General features: G+C 42.8%; 1 protein-coding gene across 1 annotated transcript; it reads right to left on the bottom strand.

The window, feature by feature from the left end:
• Positions 1-15,966: 15,966 nt before the first annotated feature.
• Positions 15,967-22,740, bottom strand: LOC142256593 (phospholipase A2 inhibitor and Ly6/PLAUR domain-containing protein-like). The gene is made up of 5 exons (XM_075328349.1): positions 22,576-22,740; positions 19,488-19,601; positions 19,251-19,397; positions 16,927-17,079; positions 15,967-16,706 (listed from the first exon to the last, which is right to left on the bottom strand). Exons 1-5 carry the CDS (start codon positions 22,625-22,627, stop codon positions 16,591-16,593), a joined length of 582 nt encoding a protein of 193 aa, XP_075184464.1. The 5' UTR covers positions 22,628-22,740; the 3' UTR covers positions 15,967-16,590.
• Between the last annotated feature and the right edge of the window lie 1,735 nt (positions 22,741-24,475).

Genomic DNA, 24,475 nt, shown 5'->3' with positions numbered 1-24,475 from the left:
CAGGGACAACGTGGAGCCTCACAATTTTTGGCTGCCCTGCCAAAGGGCTATACTACAATAGACCCACTTCCTTCCAATGGGCACTTCAGGTTTACAGGCCCTCATGCACGTCTCTACCCAGGGACAATGTGGAGCCTCCCAATTTTTGGCTGCCCTGCCTAAGGGCTATACTATAATACACCCACTTCCTGACAATGGACACTTAATGTTTTGAGGCCCTCATGCACGTCTCTATCCAGGGACAACGTGGAGCCTCCCAATTTTTGGCTGCCCTGCCAAAGGGCTATACTACAATAGACCCACTTCCTTCCAATGGGCACTTCAGGTTTACAGGCCCTCATGCACGTCTCTACCCAGGGACAACGTGGAGCCTCCCAATTTTTGGCTGCCCTGCCTAAGGGCTATACTATAATACACCCACTTCCTGACAATGGACACTTAATGTTTTGAGGACCTCATGCACGTCTCTATCCAGGGACAACGTGGAGCCTCCCAATTTTTGGCTGCCCTGCCAAAGGGCTATACTACAATAGACCCACTTCCTTCCAATGGGCACTTCAGGTTTACAGGCCCTCATGCACGTCTCTATCCAGGGACAACGTGGAGCCTCCCAATTTTTGGCTGCCCTGCCAAAGGGCTATACTACAATAGACCCACTTCCTTCCAATGGGCACTTCAGGTTTACAGGCCCTCATGCACGTCTCTACCCAGGGACAACGTGGAGCCTCCCAATTTTTGGCTGCCCTGCCTAAGGGCTATACTATAATACACCCACTTCCTGACAATGGACACTTAATGTTTTGAGGCCCTCATGCACGTCTCTACCCAGGGACAACGTGGAGCCTCCCAATTTTTGGCTGCCCTGCCTAAGGGCTATACTATAATACACCCACTTCCTGACAATGGACACTTAATGTTTTGAGGCCCTCATGCACGTCTCTACCCAGGGACAACGTGGAGCCTCACAATTTTTGGCTGCCCTGCCAAAGGGCTATACTACAATAGACCCACTTCCTTCCAATGGGCACTTCAGGTTTACAGGCCCTCATGCACGTCTCTACCCAGGGACAATGTGGAGCCTCCCAATTTTTGGCTGCCCTGCCTAAGGGCTATACTATAATACACCCACTTCCTGACAATGGACACTTAATGTTTTGAGGCCCTCATGCACGTCTCTATCCAGGGACAACGTGGAGCCTCCCAATTTTTGGCTGCCCTGCCAAAGGGCTATACTACAATAGACCCACTTCCTTCCAATGGGCACTTCAGGTTTACAGGCCCTCATGCACGTCTCTACCCAGGGACAACGTGGAGCCTCCCAATTTTTGGCTGCCCTGCCTAAGGGCTATACTATAATACACCCACTTCCTGACAATGGACACTTAATGTTTTGAGGACCTCATGCACGTCTCTATCCAGGGACAACGTGGAGCCTCCCAATTTTTGGCTGCCCTGCCAAAGGGCTATACTACAATAGACCCACTTCCTTCCAATGGGCACTTCAGGTTTACAGGCCCTCATGCACGTCTCTATCCAGGGACAACGTGGAGCCTCCCAATTTTTGGCTGCCCTGCCAAAGGGCTATACTACAATAGACCCACTTCCTTCCAATGGGCACTTCAGGTTTACAGGCCCTCATGCACGTCTCTACCCAGGGACAACGTGGAGCCTCCCAATTTTTGGCTGCCCTGCCTAAGGGCTATACTATAATACACCCACTTCCTGACAATGGACACTTAATGTTTTGAGGCCCTCATGCACGTCTCTACCCAGGGACAACGTGGAGCCTCCCAATTTTTGGCTGCCCTGCCTAAGGGCTATACTATAATACACCCACTTCCTGACAATGGACACTTAATGTTTTGAGGCCCTCATGCACGTCTCTATCCAGGGACAACGTGGAGCCTCCCAATTTTTGGCTGCCCTGCCAAAGGGCTATACTACAATAGACCCACTTCCTTCCAATGGGCACTTCAGGTTTACAGGCCCTCGTGCACGTCTCTACCCAGGGACAACGTGGAGCCTCCCAATTTTTGGCTGCCCTGCCTAAGGGCTATACTACAATAGACCCACTTCCTTACAATGGGCACTTCAGGTTTACAGGCCCTCATGCACGTCTGTATGCAGGGGCATTGGTGAACCTCACAATTTTGGACTGCCCTGGCAAAGGAAAATACTACAAAGACTCACTTCCTCAAAATGGGCACATTAGACTCAAGAGGCCTTCATGTACGTCTCTTCTCAGGGACATCGGAGTGCCACACAATGTTTTCACGTAAAATCTTTCATGTATTAATCTCAAAAAGTAACATACACCAGCTCTATCTCACTATTGGGTATGTGCCCTTAACATTTCCGCCATGAAAAATCATTTTGGGGTCATTTTGGAAGGTTTTCTGGTGAGTCCGTAAAAATGGCGTAAAACGCGGACAAAATTGTTCACAGCTGTGACTTTTCAGTGATAAATGCTTCAAGGGGTCTTCCCCATGCTGTTGCCATGTCATTTGAGCACTCTTCTGAGACTTTTGTGACATTTTTAGGGTTTCTCCATGCTGCCGGGGGGTCATTTCACAAAAATACTCGGGTCTCCCATAGGATAACATTGGGCTCGTTGCTCGGGCCGAGTACACGAGTATCTTGGGAGGCTCGGCCCGAGCTTCGAGCACCCGAGCTTTTTAGTACTCGCTCATCACTAGTTACACTCACTTCTGACAACATATCGGGAACAGGTCATGCATCTATCTCCAAGACATTCAATCTCAGACTCCTTATATGTTGTAGAATTACCGGAGAAGCCAGAATAACATTTATAGGACAAGGCTAAAATAAAAGGTGATATTTCAGTGATATTTTATGGTGAAAGTCATAAAATAAAGAAGCATTCAGGTGAAGAGATTAATATATAATTGTATATACATAATATATAATAATTATATCCACTGTATTTTCCGGCTAATAAGACGCACCGAATTATAAGAAACACACCAAATTTAGAGAACAAAAGGTAAATAAAAGGAGTCCATATTACAATCCTGTTGTGTCTTACCGGAGTACTGGGGGTATCATTGGTGGTGGAGCGGGTCACAGTACGCAGGATCAATGGTGGAGCAGGTTTATGCTGTAGGGTAGTCACTTCCAGAAACTGTCGGTGGTACGGGCTTCAAAGTATTGTAGCCCAGAATCAGCGCATGTCCAGATTAAGCAATCAGCTCAATGACAAGCCAAAATCATATCTGTGCATGCACCACCTCCGGGCACCATTTTTCTTAACTCCACTGCTGGGAGATCAATGATCGGTGGCAGCACATGCACAGATGAGATCTTCAGCTGAGAGCTCTACATGTGCATGTGCCGACTCTGGGTGCCATTATTTGAAACCTGCACCGTCAGCATCTACAGTATGCCCTTGCTTCACCGCTGGAAGCACAGCTGACCACAGGCCAATGCAGGTCCCAGCACCCCACAGGCCCCAACACAGTGCCCTCAGGACCCAGCATTGCCCCTAACTCCTGCTACCCCCACTTACCAGAGTACCAGGGGTACCATTGGTGGTGGAACAGGTCACAGTGAGCAGGAACAATGATGGAGAAGCTTGATGTTGTGGGGTAGGCACTTCCAGAAACTGTCGGCGGTATGGGATTGACAGAAATGGAACCCAGAATCAGCGCGTGCCCAGATTGAGCTATCAGCTCAATGACAAGCTGATATCTCATCTGCGCACGCACTACCTTCTGGCGCCATTTTCCTTAAGTTTGCTGCTGGGAGATCAATGGGCCAGTTGCAGAACGTGTGCAGGTAAGATCTTGAGCCGAGAGCTCCATCTGTGCATGCGTCGACTCCAGGTGCCATTATTTGAAGCTCACACGGCCAACATCTTCAGGATGCCCCTGCCTCACTGCTCACACTTATGCAGCCCATAGCCCCTTGCAGGCCCCAGCATTGTCCCTACTTCTTGCTACCCCTCTCCACCACCTCCCAGTAAGGTGCATTCAGATTATAAGACACACCCTTCATTTTCCTCCCAAATAATCCGAACAAAATGGTACATATTTTTTTTTTAAATAATCATAAATAACAAGACCATCCTATTGGTCACTGCCAAAACTTGGACCGAAGTTGACTTAAATAATCATGTTATGAAAGTTTTTTTAATTATAATAATTGTCTCAATTTTAATGCATCAATTTCATCTTACAAGACTAAAATAGGTTTGGGATACTTTTCAACCCCCTTGTTACTGTAAGAGAATTAATGTTTTAGATCATCCATAAACCTCCCATTGTGTAAAAATATTGGTCTAAGTAAAACCATCTCTGGAGTTTGAATTACCTACAATAAACATCCAGGAATCTAATAAATATTTTCAAAAGTGAAAAAAATATTTTATTTCTTTGAATTAGTGCATAACAGTATCATATAATTTCATGACAAATAGGACAACAACTTGGTGATAACAAGGGGATCTCGTAGGAACATCTCTGGAGTTTGGTCTATGTGAACACACCACTTTATATGATTAATGATGATTCCATGGTATAATTTGGGATCCATTTATTCCGGGTCTTATTTCACCAGTATTTATTTCTCTATGTATGAAATGTATGATAATTATTACTGCAAACCATATTTACCAGAGACATAAAGGATCTACAAGACATTGCATTTTACATTAGCATAAACCTGTTTAAAATTCTAAAAGAACATTGCAATAAAGTTTGAAGACACAATATAGTGCACTAAGTGTATATACTGTGTAGTGAGTAGACTGGTCTTACCTGAGACAACAAGAGCAGAGATCAGGCAAAGTAAAGCCACCAGGTTCTTCATTGTGGATGATTGGGCATCTTCTCAGATTCTCCTCTGCTCGTCCTGTTGTCTGTACACAGGGATCATATAAATACTCTTAGGAAAGGTAAAGAAACTATTGTCTTATGGGATGGATGAGATCTACTGCCTTAGAGCGTCATTCTCCTCTCAGCAAAGTTCATGGTTGCCGTAATGTAGCAATACCGTGAAGATGTATCTAAAGGCCCCGTCACACTAAGCAACATCGCTAGCAACATCGCTGCTAACAAACAACTTTTGTGACGTAACAGCGATGTTGCTAGTGATGTTGCTTAGTGTGACATCCAGCAACAACCCGGCCCCTGCTGTGAGGTCGTTGGTTGTTGCTGAATGTCCTGGGCCATTTTTTAGTTGTTGCTGTCCCGCTGTGAAGCACAGATCGCTGTGTGTGACAGCGAGACAGCAACAACTAAATGTGCAGGCAGCAGGAGCCGGCTTCTGTGGAGGCTGGTAACCAATGTAAACATCGGGTAACCAAGAAGCCCTGTCCTTGGTTACCCGATATTTACCTTCGTTACCAGCCTCCTCCGCTCTCACTGTCAGTGCCGGCTCCTGCTCTGTGCACATGTAGCTGCAGGACACATCGGGTAATTAACCCGATGTGTGCTGTAACTAGGAGAGCAAGGAGCCAGCGCTAATCATTGTGCGCTGCTCCCTGCTCTGTGCACATGTAGCTGCAGCACACATCGGGTAATTAACCCGATGTGTGCTGTAACTAGGAGAGCAAGGAGCCAGCGCTAAGCATTGTGCGCTGCTCCCTGCTCTGTGCACATGTAGCTGCAGCACACATCGGGTAATTAACCCGATGTGTGCTGTAACTAGGAGAGCAAGGAGCCAGCGCTAAGCATTGTGCGCTGCTCCCTGATCTGTGCACATTTAGCTGCAGCACACATCGGGTAATTAACCCGATGTGTGCTGTAACTAGGAGAGCAGGGAGCCAGCGCTAAGCATTGTGCTCTGCTCCCTGCTCTGTGCACATGTAGCTGCAGCACACATCGGGTAATTAACCCGATGTGTGCTGTAACTAGGAGAGCAGGGAGCCAGCGCTAAGCGGTGTGCGCTGCTCCCTGCTCTTTGCACGTGTAGCTGCGTGCACTGGTAACCAAGGTAAATATCGGGTTGGTTACCCGATATTTACCTTAGTTACCAAGCGCAGCATCTTCCACGCGGCGCTGCTGGCTGGGGGCTGGTCACTGGTTGCTGGTGAGCTCACCAACAACTCGTGTAGCCACGCTCCAGCGATCCCTGCCAGGTCAGGTTGCTGGTGGGATCCCTGGAGCGTCGCAGTATGACATCTCACCAGCAACCTCCTAGCAACTTACCAGCGATCCCTATCAGGTTTGATCGTTGTTGGGATCGCTGGTAAGTTGTTTAGTGTGACTGGGCCTTTACAAGGAATTAATTAGAATATCTTTCAATTTGATCTTGCCAAAAGAGAATGCTGTGTATTGTTTGCTTTTGTGCATTGTTTATATCTTGAAATATATTAGGAGAATATATTTGCCTTCCCTGAAGACGTTTAGGTGGATTTATTTTAATTGTCTACAGAAGCTTTTACTGTTTTGTTCTTTCTCACAAAAATTAAATTTCCATTCTTTTACAAAATTTTCATTTTCATGATTCAAATAGATCAAATGCTCTGTCTGATTATCTCTTAGGAGTGTATATCTTTATAGGGTTAGAGCTTTGTATTTTTGATTTTTATTGTCCATATAGACAATTTGAGGAAAATTATTTATTTTTATATGACACACTGTGATGGGGTCCTTCTCCGATATCACACAATCAACAGTCCGAGAGATGGATGAACCATCCAAAGGAAATTTATTCCAATCAAATCAGAGAGTCCATAAAATAATCCACCATACAGAAGGTAGCATAGTCCAAAAACACGAATATAGTCCAGTAAGCGATAAATGTCCCAGGAGGTTAATCATAATTCTCCAGCAGTCCTTTTTCAGGGAAATCGGGGTGTCTCAGTCTCTCTGGGGTGTCAGCCTCTCCTCAGAGGATCAATCTTACTCCTTCTTTCTTCTCCAGCACAGCCAGACTGAACCACTAATCCCTCAGGTAAGCAGAGAGTTTAGGTGGATTCCAGGCCCCCTCCCCCACACCTAGGGACAGAAGTACTTCAAGGAGTTATAACCCTGCAGACAGGATGGACCATACATCGAATACACAGACTACCATGCCCAAAACATGAATCCACATAAAATGATACATGACCCACCATATCCCACCATCACACACGCCTTTTTATGTGGTAACAAATTTCAATTTATTTTAGCTATCTGAAATTGTTTTCCTTTACAGTTTTACTTTCGTGGTGAAATGTAAATGATTGGTTTGGTGTTTATTTACAAAAATAATCAGGGAATTGAGAAAAAATTTCTAAAACTCAAATTATCCACATCTCAAATGAAGAAGGATACCATATAAATCTGATGAATAATAAGGTTTTTAATTTTCTGGAAAATTAGCAAAATGTATTTTTATACGTCAATCATACTGTTGCTTGGTGCTGTGTTGCCCACCGGTAGTCCTAGCTATTTGAATGGACCTTGCATACTGGAGTCATTATGATTCAGTATGGTATGGGCTAATGAATACATGTGACTATTATTGCTGATAGTTTAATTTTTTATCCATTTGCAGTCAAACTAGTTGTTGTGGATAGTTTGGAACCAGCTGACCTTATCTTAGGGATTTGTTCAGTGTCTCTGAGAGTGAGTCTACGTCGAGCGGGGGGGCGCCATATGTGATTTTTAGGGTGACAACCTCCTTGGCAATGTTGGATCAGCGCTGAGAGTCACCTTAGGACACATTAGCTCTTGAATATCTTATATTTCTAACTTTTTCGCCTACTACCCCCCCCTTCCCCGTTTTTATTTGGTGCCAGCCTGGTTACCTTTACAAGGAGTCTGGTTTTTTTCACTTATACACCCACTTATTGTGTTTTTAATGTATATTTAATACATTTTTTTGCCAGTTAATATGGCACCTAATGTTATTTTTTTTAATTATCTGTCATAACCTTTTTAACTGGCAGGTTAGCTTTCCAGTTTGCACTAACTTGGCAAAAAATGTGTGATGTTCCAAAGTGACTGAAAGCCTCCAGCAACAGGTTGTCCAGCTGAAGGCCAAAGTGGTGACCCTATCAGCCGTATCAAGAGAAGTTAGTCGTTCCAAGTCAGTGATTTTGAGAATATTGCTTCCTTACAACATCACAAACTATTTCAAGTTCCACAAGAAGGCTGATTGCCCTCGAAAAACAAATGCACTAGAGGACAAGACAATGTGGAGAATCTCCATGAGTAATCGTTTCAACATTGCAGCTGGCATTGCTTGCCAGATCAGCACTGAACAGGGTAAGGATCTGTCGCGTCATACAGTGTCTCGATGTTTAAGTGCATTTGGACTGAAAGTCCCCTCTGTAGTGACCAAAGCAGCAATAATCAAAAGGAGCATGTTGTGCGGAAAGAGGAGATGTGGTGCACAGTTCATTTTAGTGATGAACCAAGTTTAATTTACTTGGGTCTGATGGTAATTATTATGCTAGTCAACTGCAGCACCCTGGGATATGCTACCCCAGTGATCTGCAGGATCCTAAGGCTTTCTGGAACACCCTCTGCTGACAACCCACACCTCACACACAGGTAGGGGCACATTCCCTGAGACCTGGGCGCAGCATGTAGAGGGTTAACAGTAATCAGATGTGAGAACCAATCCCTTAGCTGTTAGCCTGGGAAAGGGGAGTGGCTTGTGGGAAGCAACAGGTGTTGCTAGGCAGAGTTGGGAGAGAGGAAAAATGATAGTTGAAGGAGTGACAGTTGAAAGGAGCCAGTGAGTGAGAGGGTTGTGAGGATTGTGAGGAGACCCCCAAAAGGTGACTAGGAGGTAGTAGCCTGAGGGTAGAAAGATCCCAGGCACTACGCACGAGGGGGTACTGGACCCCAGAGTAGACAACAGCTCCAGGAGGTCTGCTGATCCAGTTGTGTGTGGTGACTTCCAGGGTACCACACCACCCATAGGCTCAGGGACACAGCCTCATATATAGGACCCGGGAGAGGGCACAGAGAGGTAGCCTACCCCACAAGGGACTGCGAGGCCTGTCATACTGGGCCCGGAGTGGAGCGCCACAGGTCACCAACAGCTTCAGGCAAGGGGACTATCAGCTCTCCATGTGCACGGAGGGCTCATCTGGGTCTCACGTCAGCACCGGGACAAAGGAAAGTCGGTTGACCAGCCGTGCCAAACTGCACTTGCAACATCAAGTGAGTAAATATCAGTTAATCTGCAAGAACTGTGTCATGTTTATTACTGGCGAACCACGAGGCGCAGCACACCTACTTGGGACTTAAGCCCCTACTGGCGGAGGGTGCAAACACACTTGCTGCTATACCATCTGTCCCTAAAACCACAGCAGTGGCGGGACATCTTATTACCGCAACCCGCCAGTGGCATCACAAGTGACATACAAAATAACCCTGTTACCGAGCGCCCCCAGGTCACGGAACCGGGCACGGCCACTTGTGACGGTGATCCCCATTATCCACCACACGGAACCGAGTACCCCAAGGGCCTGGGGTGTGGCAGCGCTCTTCACAACAAACTAGGGAAAGACTGAACCCCAAGTGTTTTAAGAAGTCAGTAAATGGTGGTGGAGGAAGTGTCATTGTTGGAGGAAAATTTTCTTCAGCAGGATTTGGACCTCTCATACAGCTACATGGCAGAGTGAATGCAAGTGTGGATCAGAATCTTCTTGAACAACACATGGTTCCTTAATTGTGTTCATCACTGAATCAGCAGCAATTTTCATGCAGGACAACACCCCCACCACACAGCAAAATGGCTAAAGATGGTAATAATTGCAAGCTTTCGAGACTACTCAGGTCTCTTCATCAGGCATGGTATAACACAAAATCTGAAGAAATATATATACCATGCCTGATGAAGAGACCTGAGTAGTCTCGAAAGCTTGCAATTATTACCATCTTTTCAGTTAGCCATTAAAAGGTATCAACCACTGAGGACTCTCAGTTCTTTTAAACAATTTTTTTATCTCTACTGGCTAACACGGTACAAAGATATATTTTCCTTTAAACAGAAAAATATAAACAATGAAATTACCACAGCCCAGAGTCCTGATCTAAACCCAATAGAAAACCTCTGGAAAATATCTGGTGACAGTTATGACCAAGAAACCAACAAAGGTCAAAGAACTGTGAAAAATATTGGAAGAAGAGTGGATTAAAAGCACACTAGAGCAGTGTGAGAGGCTAGTGCTCTCCTGTGGCCGCAGATATGCTGAAATCATTCAAAACAAAGGCTTGTACACTTCCTACTAATTGCTGACTGTTGTTACCTTCAGAAAATTTGTTGTTATGTAAGTATCATCATCACGTTTTGGGCAAAATAAAGGTTTTATGTTGATAAACTTTGGACCTTTTTTAAAACCCTGCTCTTGTTGCATGGTGCACCTCTAACAAAAGACCTTCAAATGTTGATCAATTTAGATCACCTTTTTCTGAAAAAAGCGATCGTACATTGTTCTTTCATGTTGATCTCCATATATATATATATATATATATATATATATATATATATTTATATATATATATATATATATATATATATATATAGTGCCTTGCGAAAGTATTCAGCCCCCTTGAATTTTTCAACCTTTTCCCACATTTCAGGCTTTAAACATAAAGGTAAACATTTTAATGTTCTGGTAAAGAATCAACAACAAGTGGGACACAATTGTGAAGTTGAATGAAATTTATTGCTTATTTTAAATTGTCTCTCCAGGAAAGGAGACAAACTCTAGTGCAGCGCCACCTATTGGAAGTAGCAATCCTAAAAGTCAAAAGTGGATGTTTAACAATCCTTTGCATATGAGTTAGGATATATGCCAGATCAGAATCCCAATTTACAGACACGATGTTTCGGGGTGCTTGCTCCTCGTCAGTGCAAAGTATAGGGTGTGTGGTCTGGCTCATGCTTATTTTAAACTTTTTTAAAAAATAAATAACTGAAAAGTGGGGCGTGCAATATTATTCATATTATTCATCCCCTTTACTTTCAGTGCAGCATGTTGTCATGCTTGGTCTTGGGTATATCCAAACAGATATCGTGACAGCTTTGCATGAACCAAGGACTGTCCGGTGCATGAGACAACACACAGAATATACCAAGATACAATAACAACAGCGGTCCCTGGCGCTAAGGAGAGGGGAACGTGGACACCTCCTGCACTCGCCTGAGCCTGTTCCCTATGCTCCCTGATGTCCCCATATAGGTTTTTTCACACCATCACCAATCACATACCTAGATCCTTGCTTGCCCTACACTTAACCTGGCTAGTAAGATGGCTACTAGTCTTTTTAGATTGCTCACTGGCCACTCTTTAGCAGGCACTTAGAAGTAGCAATCTCTTATTATATAATGAAATTCGGATTTGTAGTGCACACCTTCCCCTACACTGCACATCTCTGTTCTTGTATCTGTCTCAGCTGCCTACAATTAAACCCCTAGCTAAACTCACTGTCTTGCAGCAGCTGCAGCAACACTTTCCCTAAGTTTTAATATACACAACATGGCACTGACGCCGCATGTCCTCATTTTATATGAAGAGGGACATGTGCCTTAGGCAGCCAATGACGCAAGCCCTTGTGTCTGAACCTAGTAAATGTTTTTTGCTCTATGATTGGCTGCAGGAACATTCCCAAATAAAGTTAAGAAAATAAAAATTACGCTGCTCGTATAGCTTCTTGTCACATCCCCACTGGAGTTCGCTCCTGCAAATTCTGCTTTGGTCACCAGGCATCTCCATGTTCCTGCCATGGACAGTGCTGGTGATAGGGGAGCAGTTGGCGCCAGTAGCTCTGGTGGGTGCAGGCTCCACTCATCCACTAAAGTTGGTTTCCCTGGGACTTGCAATACCACTGGCTGACTGGGGTGGTGTATGTCTTCAGGCTGAAGTTACCACCTTTCAGCTACAGTCAATGGGAAGACACCACACCCTTCTAATGCCCCCTCTTGTCTGCTTGTTCTCCTTCCACATATAGTTATGTAGTTCTGCTTATCTCTGATTCACATCCTGCTTCTGAACTTCTGATCCCCGTATTTGACCTCTGCCCGTTCACTGACTACTCTCCTACCTGCCATGTTCTGTACTTTACTGCCATTTCTGTTTTGACCTTAGCCTGAATTCCTGACCAACCTCTTGCCTACCAATTTTGTCTTTTTTTGTACCTCCTGGTTTGCCTGTTGACTACTCTTTCCTGGATTACAGCCTTCCATAGGCAGCGATCTCCCGGACCTTGCATAATTCCAAATCCCTGTACAGGAATTCAAGGGTTTTGGGGTTCTTGGGATACTGCTGAGTGGTCGGCTGTCCTCTAGTCTGTCCGTGACAGCCATCCTGAGTCTGTGGTCACGGGCATACATTACACTTCTCCCAAGTCCGCACCCTCTCCATTCATTAAACACATCCTTCTGTTCATCATACAGCACCCCAGTCCTGTACAAAATCATAAAATATTATTAGAAAAGCATTTTTGGAAAATGCAAAGTTATCGAACAAAACCGAACATTGGCAACTTTTTGGGAAAGTGCTCATTTACTGAACCCAAGCCCATCCGTTTAAGGGTCATACTGAATTTGAGATTGGCGAACCTTTATCAAACAAGTTCGCTCATCTCTACGGATGAGTAACAGTGAGGAGCAGAATGGCCGGAAGGTGACATGTAAGGTGAGTATAAGGCTATGTTCACACTAGAAAAATGACTTTTCTTAAGAAATTTCTTAAGAAATTTCTTGAGATTGAAGGATTAGCGCACCTGCGTTAAAAAACGCACCAATAACGCATGTGCGTTTTGGTGCATTTTCCGTATGTTTTTTTTCAGGATGGTCCTTGCGTTTTTTAATGCCTTTACAGCAATAAAGCACGTTGAAAATGAAAAAAAAATAAATAAAAAAATAGATAGATAATAGAGAGATAGATAGATGATAGATAGATAGAGGGATAGATAGATATAGATAGATAATAGATAGATAGATAATAGAGGGATAGATAGATATTTGGGGAATAGATAGATAGATAATATAGAAAGATAGATAATAGATAGATAGATAGATGGATAGATAGATCAATATAGATAGATAATAGATAGATATTTAGGGGAATAGATAGATAGATAATATAGATAGATAATAGAGGGATAGATATTCCAGCTTTATTTATGATGTTTGTGTTCTCAGCCACCACACACACTGCAGTTCTCGCTGCTGGTAATGTGTTCACATTACCGGTCGTGAGAAATGACCTTTAGGTACCCGCAGGAGCCGCATTCACCTCTCGCTCACTAAACGAGGCTGCGTGGAGAACTGTCACATGCGGCTGGAGCAGAGCTGGAAGTGCCGCGGGACATCGCTGTGGATTACGTCAGAGCTGGGTTTTTCAGGGAGTTTAATAAAATGGAGAAAGGGGCTTTTTGTCTTTTATTCAAAATAAAGGATTTTTCAGTGTGTGTGAGTGTTTCTTTACTTTCACTTACAAATTAGTGATGGCGTGTCATAGACGCTTCCATTACTAATCTTGGACTTAGCGGCAGCTATTGGTTGCCGTTAACTCCATATTACCTTGATTGCCACCACATCATGGCAATCTGGAAGAGTCGGGGACACGCCGGGACTGCCACATAATAGATGCGACAGTCCCGGGGCAGCTGCGGGCTGACATTCTCCGCTGCAGGAGTGGGGGGCATTAACCCTGGTCCTTGCCCTCCCCAGACTGAGAATACCGGGCTGCCGCTGTGTGTTTACCCCTCGGCTGGACGGTAAAAATACAGCGGAGCCCCCTTTTTTTTTTTTAAATATGTACGTTTGATTTCTATGTGTGTGCATTATATACAGTGCCTACAAGTAGTATTCAACCCCCTGCAGATTTAGCAGGTTTGATAAGATGCAAATAAGTTAGAGCCTGCAAACTTCAAACAAGAGCAGGATTTATTAACAGATGCATAAATCTTACAAACCAACAAGTTATGTTGCTCAGTTAAATTTGAATAAATTTTCAACATAAAAGTGTGGGTCAATTATTATTCAACCCCTAGGTTTAATATTTTGTGGAATAACCCTTGTTTGCAATAACAGCTAATAATCGTCTTTTATAAGACCTGATCAGCCTGGCACAGGTCTCTGGAGTTATCTTGGCCTACTCCTCCATGCAGATCTTCTCCAACTTATCTAGGTTCTTTGGGTATCTCATGTGGACTTTAATCTTGAGCTCCTTCCACAAGTTTTCAATTGGGTTAAGGTCAGGAGACTGACTAGGCCACTGCAACACCTTGATTTTTTCCCTCTTGAACCAGGCCTTGGTTTTCTTGGCTGTGTGCTTCAGGTCATTGTCTTGTTGGAAGATGAAATGACGACCCATCTTAAGATCCTTGATGGAGGAGTGGAGGTTCTTGGCCAAAATTTCCAGGTAGGCCGTGTTATCCATCTTCCCAAGGATGCGGACCAGATGGCCAGGCCCCTTGGCTGAGAAACAGCCCCACAGCATGATGCTGCCACCAGCATGCTTGACTGTAGGGATGGTATTCTTGGGGTCGTATGCAGTGCCATCCAGTCTCCAAACGTCACGTGTGTGGTTGGCACCAAAGATCTCGATCTTGGTCTCATCAGACCAGAGAACCTTGAACCAGTCTGTCTCAGAGTCCTCCAAGTGATCATGAGCAAACTGTAGACGAGCCTTGACATGACGCTTTGAAAGTAAATGTACCTTACGGGCTCGTCTGGAACGCAGACCATTGCGGTGGAGTACGTTACTTATGGTATTGACTGAAACCAATGTCCACACTGCCATGAGATCTTCCCGGAGCTCCTTCCTTGTTGTCCTTGGGTTAGCCTTGACTCTTCGGGCAAGCCTGGCCTCGGCACATGAGGAAACTTTCAAAGGCTGTCCAGGCCGTGGAAGGCTAACAGTAGTTCCATAAGCCTTCCACTTCCGGATGATGCTCCCAACAGTGGAGATAGGTAGGCCCAACTCCTTGGAAAGGGTTTTGTACCCCTTGCCAGCCTTGTGACCCTCCACGATCTTGTCTCTGATGGCCTTGGAATGCTCCTTTGTCTTTCCCATGTTGACCATGTATGAGTGCTGTTCACAAGTTTGGGGAGGGTCTTAATTAGTCAGAAAAGGCTGGAAAAAGAGATAATTAATCCAAACATGTGAAGCTCATTGTTCTTTGTACCTGAAATACTTCTTAATACTTTAGGGGAACCAAACAGAATTCTGGTGGTTTGAGGGGTTGAATAATAAATGACCCTCTGAATAAACTTTTCACAATTTAAAAAAAAAAAAAAAAAGAAATAGCATTCTTTTTTGCTGCATTTCACACTTCCAGGCTGATCTACAGTCCAAATGTCACAATGCCAAGTTAATTCCGAATGTGTAAACCTGCTAAATCTGCAGGGGGTTGAATACTATTTGTAGGCACTGTATGTATGTGTGTGTGTGAGATCACTACTTTCTGCCATCACTGAAATTGGAGGAACTCCCTCTTCCTAGGGACATCACTTCCCTGCAAAACGCAGGGCAGTGATGTACACTATGTTCTAAAAACGCGAAATAACGCAGGTGTAACTCAGGAATAACGCACCTAACTTGCTACCTGCGTTATTCCTGCGCTATTTCATGATTACATTACAATCAATGGAGTGAAATAACGCAGTTAGCTGCAGAAAAGAAGTGACATGCTCATTCTTTTTCTTAAGAAAATCTACTGAAAGAATTTTCTTAAGAAAAAAACACAGTATGTGCACAGCTAATTTTTTTTCCATAAGTTTTGCTGGGAAATGTCTGCAGAAAGGTTACAAGAATTTCTCAAGAAATTTCTGCAGCAAAAACGCACCAAAAACGCGGGTAAAAAACGCAGTGTGTGAACATAGCCTAAGAATTTAATCAATTTTTTAACCTTCTGATGGCCTTTATTGGTTCAGAACAATACCATCTAGTAGTTGCCATTTCTTTATGTTAAAGTGAAATACAAAAAAATACACACTTCAAGGCAAATTTTCTACATATGAGTAGAATTTAATTTAAACATTTTTGTGCATCTCTAAATAGTCGAGTTACTTTTTTCTAATCTCATCCTTTTATAGTAATAAATTGTCTGCTGAAATTAAGGAGTACTTTGCAAGCTGCAATATTGCTAGCCGATGCTAGCGATGCCGAGCGCGGTAGCATCCACCTCCATCGCACATGCGATATCTTGTGATAGCTGCCGTAGCGAACATTATCGCTACGGCAGCTTCGCACGCACTTACCTGCCCTGCGACGTCGCTCTGGCCGGCGACCCGCCTCCTTACTAACTTATTGACATCACGCGGCGGGGTGGAGATGAGCGGGACGTAAACATCCCGCCCACCTCCTTCCTTCCGCATATCCGGTGGAGGCAGGTGAGGAGATGTTCCTCGCTCCTGCGGCTTCATACACAGCGATGTGTGCTGCCGCAGGAACGAGGAACAAAATCGTAACAGCGGTCGTCCAGACATTATGGAAATGACCGACGCTACACAGATCGTCGATTTACAACACTTTTGTGATCGTTTACCGGCGCATCTAGGCTTTACACGTTGCAACGTCATTACCGGCGCCGGATGTGCGTCACTTTCGATTTAACCCCGACGATATCGCAGTAGCGATGTCGCAACGTGCAAAGTACCCCTATGACGTAACATCTAACAGATCAATTCGGTCCCTGGTCGTTTTACAATCCCAATGGTATTGACAAAATTATATTTGCAGGCATCATCATTGGTGCAACCTTTGCCAGTAACATTTTTCCATGTTTCACCTGCAAAATAAAAAAACAAGCATCCTTAAGTAATTAGAATATATAAATAGTTTAGTTAAATAATCCTTTATTGCAGTGTCAATACAATTTGACAGTCTCCAGACTATTTAATATCCTTAGCACAGGAGCTCTGTAATCCTACTGTTTTATATGGATTTATACTAACAAAACATTTTCTTGTAGGCACCATAAAATTCTTTAGGACGTTCAAATCACTTACCAGGGTACAGTACATCTCCACTAAATTGGAAACATTTGTTCATAGATCCAGTGCAATTCATCTCCTTGCTGGTACTGTTACATTCCTCAGGAGTGCCGATACAGTAGGTGGTTGGACATTTTACACCATTTGGCGTTGGATCTTCTGGAGGAACTGGAGGAACACAAACAATGAAAGATATTGACTAACGTGTTGACTAAAAACAAGGTCATTTGTCAGCAGTAGAGATGAGAAAACCAGTTCGGTTCGGACTTTTGTTAAATTCTGGTTTAGGATCCGGACTTGACCTGAATCCCAATGGAAGTCACTGCCCACATATAGCCAGCCATAAACAGATCCCTTCCTGGGGTGGTTGGGAAGAGTTTTTCCATTTTTTTGTTTGTGTACACTGTGGAGACACGGGGGTCAGTGGGTGCTCTCTTGTGGAGACATGGGGGTCAGTGGGTGCTCTCATCCGCTGGCTCGGTCGCCTTTAGAAAGACAGCATGGCCCAGGGCTCATCCCAACCAAGCGCCTGACCTCCTTAACCGTCGGCGGAACACTAATCAGACAACACAGGGTGAGGGAATCACAATATTAAGACTGTATTGGATCCCCAAACAATTAGTAGCATATGACACATAACCAGCAAACACACAAATGTAATCGTCAACAGTTTCTCACCCTTTCGCTGGCTCACCAGGGATTAGAATGTCCGTGCCTCAGAGCTTCCAGGGCTACTTACTCCAATCCAGCAGCACCCCGCTTTCGGCAGGCACCCACCGAGAAAGGAATAATGCCAGATTTAGGAAGCTGGCTGAGTATCGTAAAGTCTGTAGTCAGGTGACTTGATGATCCCCAGCCGGATTCCTTCCTTAAGTAGTCTTTGATATCTCAGACAAATCCTTTCATTCGATGCTGAAGTCCATGTAGTATTATAATCCAGGTTCAGATATGGATTGCCAATTGGATCCGCAGATCCTCGATTGGTACCATGTAGCCAATGTCACCCTGGACAATGGACAGTCCTCCTTTTTATACCCCTGAGCTCTCCAGACATTTATGGTCTTCACGATTGTTGGATAAGACTGGCTCTTATTGGCCAGATTTCAAGCTACATCCAGCAATACACATAGTAATGCAATAGGAGGTTCGCATAATTGATTTGTCTGGGTATCTGACCTTCACTGGCCAAGGTAATTACATGAGTCAACAAGAACTTTAACACTAGACTCCTGAGAATCTTGAAGAAACAATGAGGGGCTTATCCCTAGTTTATAAACAAAGTATCATCACGTCCGCCTGAATTTTAAGAAACTTAACCCATGCTAAGCACTGACACTGACAGAGTCCATGTCATCACAAACACTACATCTGATCCCGTTGTTGCTATCCCCAGTGCAAACCATTGATACACTGCAAGCGGCTCACATTGGGCTGAGCACCAAGAGTACCAGAGCACAGAGATGCTTGCGCACATAGTTTTCATACACAAAGCACTTTAACTCCAAACCCAAACTCTGTTTTTTAAGAAGAGTCTGTGTTCAGTATAAACATCGAACCCCGGGTTCGCTCATCTCTAGTCAGAAGGTTCTTCATATGTAATCTCAGAGCAGCAAAATGTAGGGGCTGAGATGTGTGCCTTGCTCTTCTGCACACTGTCATTTTGATACAATCTCCGATTTCTTTACTGCAGATCTAGCAGTGTTCATAAAGCTGAGTCCTGTACAATTACACCCAAAACACTGATTGGCAGCTTTGGTTGTATTCTAATTTTTGAAAGAAATTGACAGCTGCTAAAAAGTGGTGTGGGCGAGTTTACATAGAGCAGCAGGACTAGGAGACATGAAGCAGCTAGTCCTGTAATGTTAATCTCCTGCTTATAAAACACAGATTTATTGAAACAGCAACACACAGCCTAATAAGTGACGCATCGCTGGAATTAGTCTCTATCCTTACACCATGCTGCTCTTGGATTACATTACAAAAACCTGTTGAGAGATTCCTTTTAATGTCATTTGCTCCATTACATTGGAAATCTCTGCTTGGTGTAAAAAAAATTTAACTTTCTTGTTTACATTCTTGATTCGCGAAAATTTTGTATTTAAGGTTCCGAACATTTAGAGGATCGACGGAAGCAGCAGCAAAAATTTCTCACTTCTTGGTTTCCAGTGCACTAAACAATAAAAGTAATTATATCTGTAGAGAATTTCATCCTTTAAGCAATAATTGTTAAAAATAACTAACAAATCTTCAATAATTTGCAAAGTTGAAAATCTTTACTTGAATAAGATTTTGTTTTTTATCAATTATTCTTATATGATTATTGCCATTGTGACACTCACGTTCATATTCATCAGTATTGCATAAGTGTCCGGTGCAGCATTTGGCATAAAACCGATACATTATATTTTCTGTCGCTACTGAGCCGTTGGTCCCGCACATGGTTTCATTTGCGCAGCTTTTCAGTATTGATTTAAACATATTACCGCCTATGAAAAAAAAAACCAAATAGACATCAGAAAACAAGAGCTAAGGGGTGATGCTCTAATTTTGGTAAAGAAGAAATATGTTGCACTCACCTCGGATAACGTATTGGCAGGCGGTCATGCATCGATTTCCAAGACATTCAATCTCAGACTGCTTACATGTTGTAGAATTAGGGGAGAAGCCCGAATAACATTTATAGGAAGAGGCTAAAATAAAAGGGTATATTTCAGTGATATTATATGGTGAAAGTCATAAAATAAAGGGGCATTCAGGTGAAAAGATGAATATATAATTTTATATATAGTGAAGGAAAAAATTATTTTACCCCTTGCTGATTTTGTAAGTTTGCCCACTGACAAAGACATGAAGAGTCTATAATTTTAGGGGTAGGTTAATGTTAATATTGAGAGAATATCCAAAATAAAATCCAGAAAATCCTATTGTATAAATTATATAAAATTATTTGCATTTTGCAGAGAGAAAAAAGTATTTGATCCCCTACCAACCATTAGGAGTTCTGGCTCCTACAGACACTTAGACGCTCCTAATCCCCTCGTTACCTGCATTACAGATGGCTCTTACATTGTCGCCTGTATAAAAGACCCTTGTCCACAGACTCCATTAATCAGTCAGACACTGACCACTACAACATGAGTGACCAAAGAGCATTCTAAGGATGTCAGGGACGAGATCATAGACCTGCACAAGGCTGGAATGGGCTACAAAACCATAAGTAAGACGCTGGGAGAGAAGGAGAAACTGCTGGTGCAATAGTAAGAAAATAGAAGAAATACAAAATGAGTGTCAATTGACATCGATATTGGGCTCTATGCAAATTCTCACCTCGTGGGGTCTCCAGGATCAGGAAGGTGAGAGATCAGCCAAAAACTACACAGGGGAACTTGTGAATGATCTCAAAGCAGCTGGGATTACTGTCACCAAGAAAACCATTGGTAATACATTACACCGTAATGGTTTAAAATCCGGCAGTGCCTGCAAAGTCCCTCTGCTCAAGAAGGCCCATGTGCAGCTGGCCCATCTGAAGAAGGGCCATGAGCAGCCGGCCCATCTGAAGAAGGCCCATGTCAAACCTGGCGCATCTGAAGTTAGCCAATGAACACCTGGATGATTTTGAGAGTGATTGGGAAAGGTGCAGAGGTCAGAGGAGACAAAAAATAAGCTCTTTGATCTTAACTCAATTCGCCATGTTTGGAGGAAAATGCTGCCTATGACCCAAAGAACACTATCGCAACTGTCAAGCATTGAGGTGAAAACATTATGTTTTGGGGTGTTTCTCTGCCAAGGGCACAGAACTACTTCACCGCATTGATGGCACAATGGATGAAGTCAAATATCGTAAAACTCTAAGTGACAACCTCCCTCCGCCAGGACATTAAAAATGGGTCATGGCTGGGTCTTCCAGTATAACAATGTCCCAAAATATACATCCAAGGCTACAAAGGAGTGGCTCAAAAAGAAGCACATTAAGGTCATGAAGTTGCCTAGCCAGTCTCCAGACCGTAATCCCATAGAAAACCAATGAAGGCAGCTGAAGCTCCGAGTTGCCAAGCAACAGCCTCAAAATCGTAATGTTTACAGATAATCTGCAAAGAGGAGTGGAGCAAAATTTCTCCTGACGTGCGCAAGCATCATCATCAACTACAAAAAAGTCTGACTGCTGGGCTGCCAAAAAGGGTTTTGTCACCAAGTATTAAGTTATTTGTCAGATGAATCAAATACTTATTTTTCTCTGCAAAATGCAAATAAATTTATATAATTTATACAATGTGATTTTCCGGATTTTATTTTGGATATTCTATCACTCACTGTTAAAATTAACCCACCCTTAAAATTATAGACTGTTCATGTCTCTGTCTGTGGAAAACTTACAAAATCAGCAAGGGATCAAATAATGATTTCCATCACTGTAAATAATATATAATAACATATACATATTTTTTTTTAATAATCTTACCCAACAAAACCATTATATTGGTCACTGCCAAAACTTGGACCTAAGTTGACTTGAATAATCGAGTTATAAAGATTTTTTTATTCATAATAGTTGTCTTAGTTTTAATTTATTTATTCTGCTTTACATGACTACTATGGGTTTGGGATACTTTTCAACCCCCATTGTTAGTGTAAGAGAATTATTGTTTTAGATCATCCATAAACCTCCCATTGTGTAAAAAACTGGTCTAAGTAAAACCATCTCTGGAGTTTGGTCTATGGGAACACCTTACTTGTTATGAAAAACAGGAGGAAGAACGCAGAGTATTGGGCAAAATTAACAATTTTTTATAGGAACTGGCACAAGAAGAGGGCAGAATAGTCCATGGACCAAGATACAATACAAAATATACAAATGTAATAAAATAGTACAATGACTATTACCAAGGGTATCGACGTTGGATGTGAAATCCCAGTCACATGAAAAGATGATTATTTTTATTTTCTGCTGCAAATAAGCTTAAGACATAATAATAATAATAATAATAATAATAATAATAATAATAATAATAATAATAATAATAATACATATCACCTATAGTGCAAGTATATGTAATCGTATAATGTACCCCTATATTCACTGTATGGAAAATAGTCATTGCACACAATCCCATCAACACAATATAGCAGCACATGTGAACATTACCAATGAATCATATCAATATGGAATCACCATGCATATAAATAGGTCTGTTGTAACTGCATAGAAAATTGAAACAGATAGAACCAAGCAGTGGCTATACAGAATATACAAAAAGCACCTGTACAGGGGCTAACAGAGAGGGGTAAAGAATAACATATCATCCAAAATTGCACTAAGTATTACACAATGCCCTAGCAGCATTCACATGGTGAGAATGGTCCCTAGATAAATATATAGAGCCATACCCATTTTTTTGCACACAAAGGTCCACTGGATGTAGCAGAGAGGTCCCCCAATACCTGAGACACCGACGTACGTTTCACGATATTAATGTAATATCATTTCATTCCCCCTGATGAAATGATATTACATTTTTTTAGCAGAGACGTACAACATCTAAAATATATTACATTTTACATAAGCATAGACCTGTTGAAAATGATCGAGGAACTTTTCAATAAAGTTTGAAGACACAATATAGTGCACTAAGTGTATATATCGTGTAGTGAGTAGACTGGTCTTACCTGAGCCGACAAGAGCGGAGATCATGCAAAGTAAAGCCACCAGGTTCTTCATTATGGATGATGGGTGTCTTCTCGAATTCTTTTCTGCTCGTCCTGTTGTCTGTACACAGGGATAATATAAATACTCTTAGGAAAGGTAAAGAATGTATTGTATCGTGGGATGGATGACATCTAGTCCCTTAGCGGGTCTTAGCATTCTCCTCTCAGCAAGTTCATGGTTGCCGTAATATAGCAATACAGTGATGATGTGTCTTACAAGGAATCCATTAGAATATCTTTCAATTTGATCTTGCCAAAAGATAATGATGTGTATTGTTTGCTTTTGTGCATTGTTTATATCTTGAAATATATCAAGAGAATATATTTGCCTTCCCTGAGGACGTTTACGTGGATTTATTTTATTTGTCTACAGAAGCTTTTACCGTTTTTTTCTTTCTAACGAAAAGTAAATATCCATCCTTTTACGAAAATTTCATTTTCTTTTACTGTTTTACTTTCCTGGTGAAATGCAAATGATTGGTTTGGTGTTTAATTACAAAAATAATCAGGGAATTGAGAAAAAAATTCTAAAACTCAAATTTTCCACATCTCAAATAGAGAAGGATATTATATAAACCTGTTGAATAATAAGGTTTTTAATTTTCTGGAAAATTAGAAAAATGTATTTTTATACATCAATCATCTGTTTGCTATGTGCTGTGGTGCGCACCAGTAGTCCTAACTATTTGAATGGACCTTGCATACTGGAGCCATTATGATTCAGTATGGTATGTGGTAGTGGATACATGTGACTATTATTGCTGATAGTTGGTTATTTAACTATTTGTGGTCAAACTAGTGGTTGCAGATAATTTGGAACCAGCAGACCTTATATCTTAGGGATTTGTTCAGGGTCTCTGAGGGTGAGTCTAATAAGTGAATTTTAGGGTGCCGAGCTCCACGGCAAGGTAGGGTCAGCTCTGAGATTAACCTTAGGGCACCTTAGCTCTTGAATATCTTGCATCTGAACCTTGTAAATCTTTTCTGCTCAGTGATTGGCTGCAGGAACATTCACAAATAAAGTTAAGAAAATAAAAATTAAGCCGCTCCTCTGGCTTCTTGTCATGTCCTCAAGGAGTCCGCTCCTGCAAATTCTGCTTTGGTCACCAGGCGTTGCCATATTCCCACCATGGACAGTGCTGATGATAGGGGAGGAGTCAGTGCCATTGACTCTGGTGGGTGCAGGCTACACCCATTCACTTAACTGGGTTTCCCTGGGACCTGCAGTACTACTGGCTGACTGGGGTGGCATGTGTCTTCCAACTGAAGTTACCAACTTTCAGCTACAGCCAATGGGAAGACCCTTTAATTCTCCATCCTGTCTGTTGGTCCCTGCCAGATATATTTTTGCAATTCTGCTTATCTCTGATTCACACCCTGCTCTCAAACTTTGGATCCCCACGCTTGACCTCTGCCCATTCACTGACTACTCTCCTTCCTGCCATGTTCTGTACTTTGCTGCCATCTCTGGTTTGACCTCAGCCTGAATTCCTGACCACCCTTTTGCCTGCCAATTTTGTTCCTTTTTGTACCTCTTTGTTTGGACCCTTCCTGATGACTCCTCTTTCCTGTAATGCAGCCTTCCAAAGGTAGCGATCTCCTGGACCTTGTGTAATTCCAAATCCCTGTATAGGGGTTCCAGGGTTTCGGGGGTTTTGGGATCCTGCTGAGTGGGCAGCTTTCCTCTAGTCTATCCATGACAGCAGTAATTAGTCTGTGGTCCCGGGCAGACATTACACTTCTCCCAAGTCCCCACCCTCTCCACTCATTAAACACATCCCCCTGTTCATCATATAGCAAAACAATCCTGTCCAAAACCGTAACATGTTATTAGAAAAGCATTTTTGGAAAATGCAATCAG

Source organism: Anomaloglossus baeobatrachus, chromosome 11 (genome assembly GCF_048569485.1).
Source record: "Anomaloglossus baeobatrachus isolate aAnoBae1 chromosome 11, aAnoBae1.hap1, whole genome shotgun sequence".
NCBI classification, from domain to species: Eukaryota; Metazoa; Chordata; class Amphibia; order Anura; family Aromobatidae; genus Anomaloglossus; species Anomaloglossus baeobatrachus.
The sequence above is the reverse complement of the archived record's forward strand: the minus strand, read 5'-3'. Positions and strand labels throughout refer to the sequence as shown.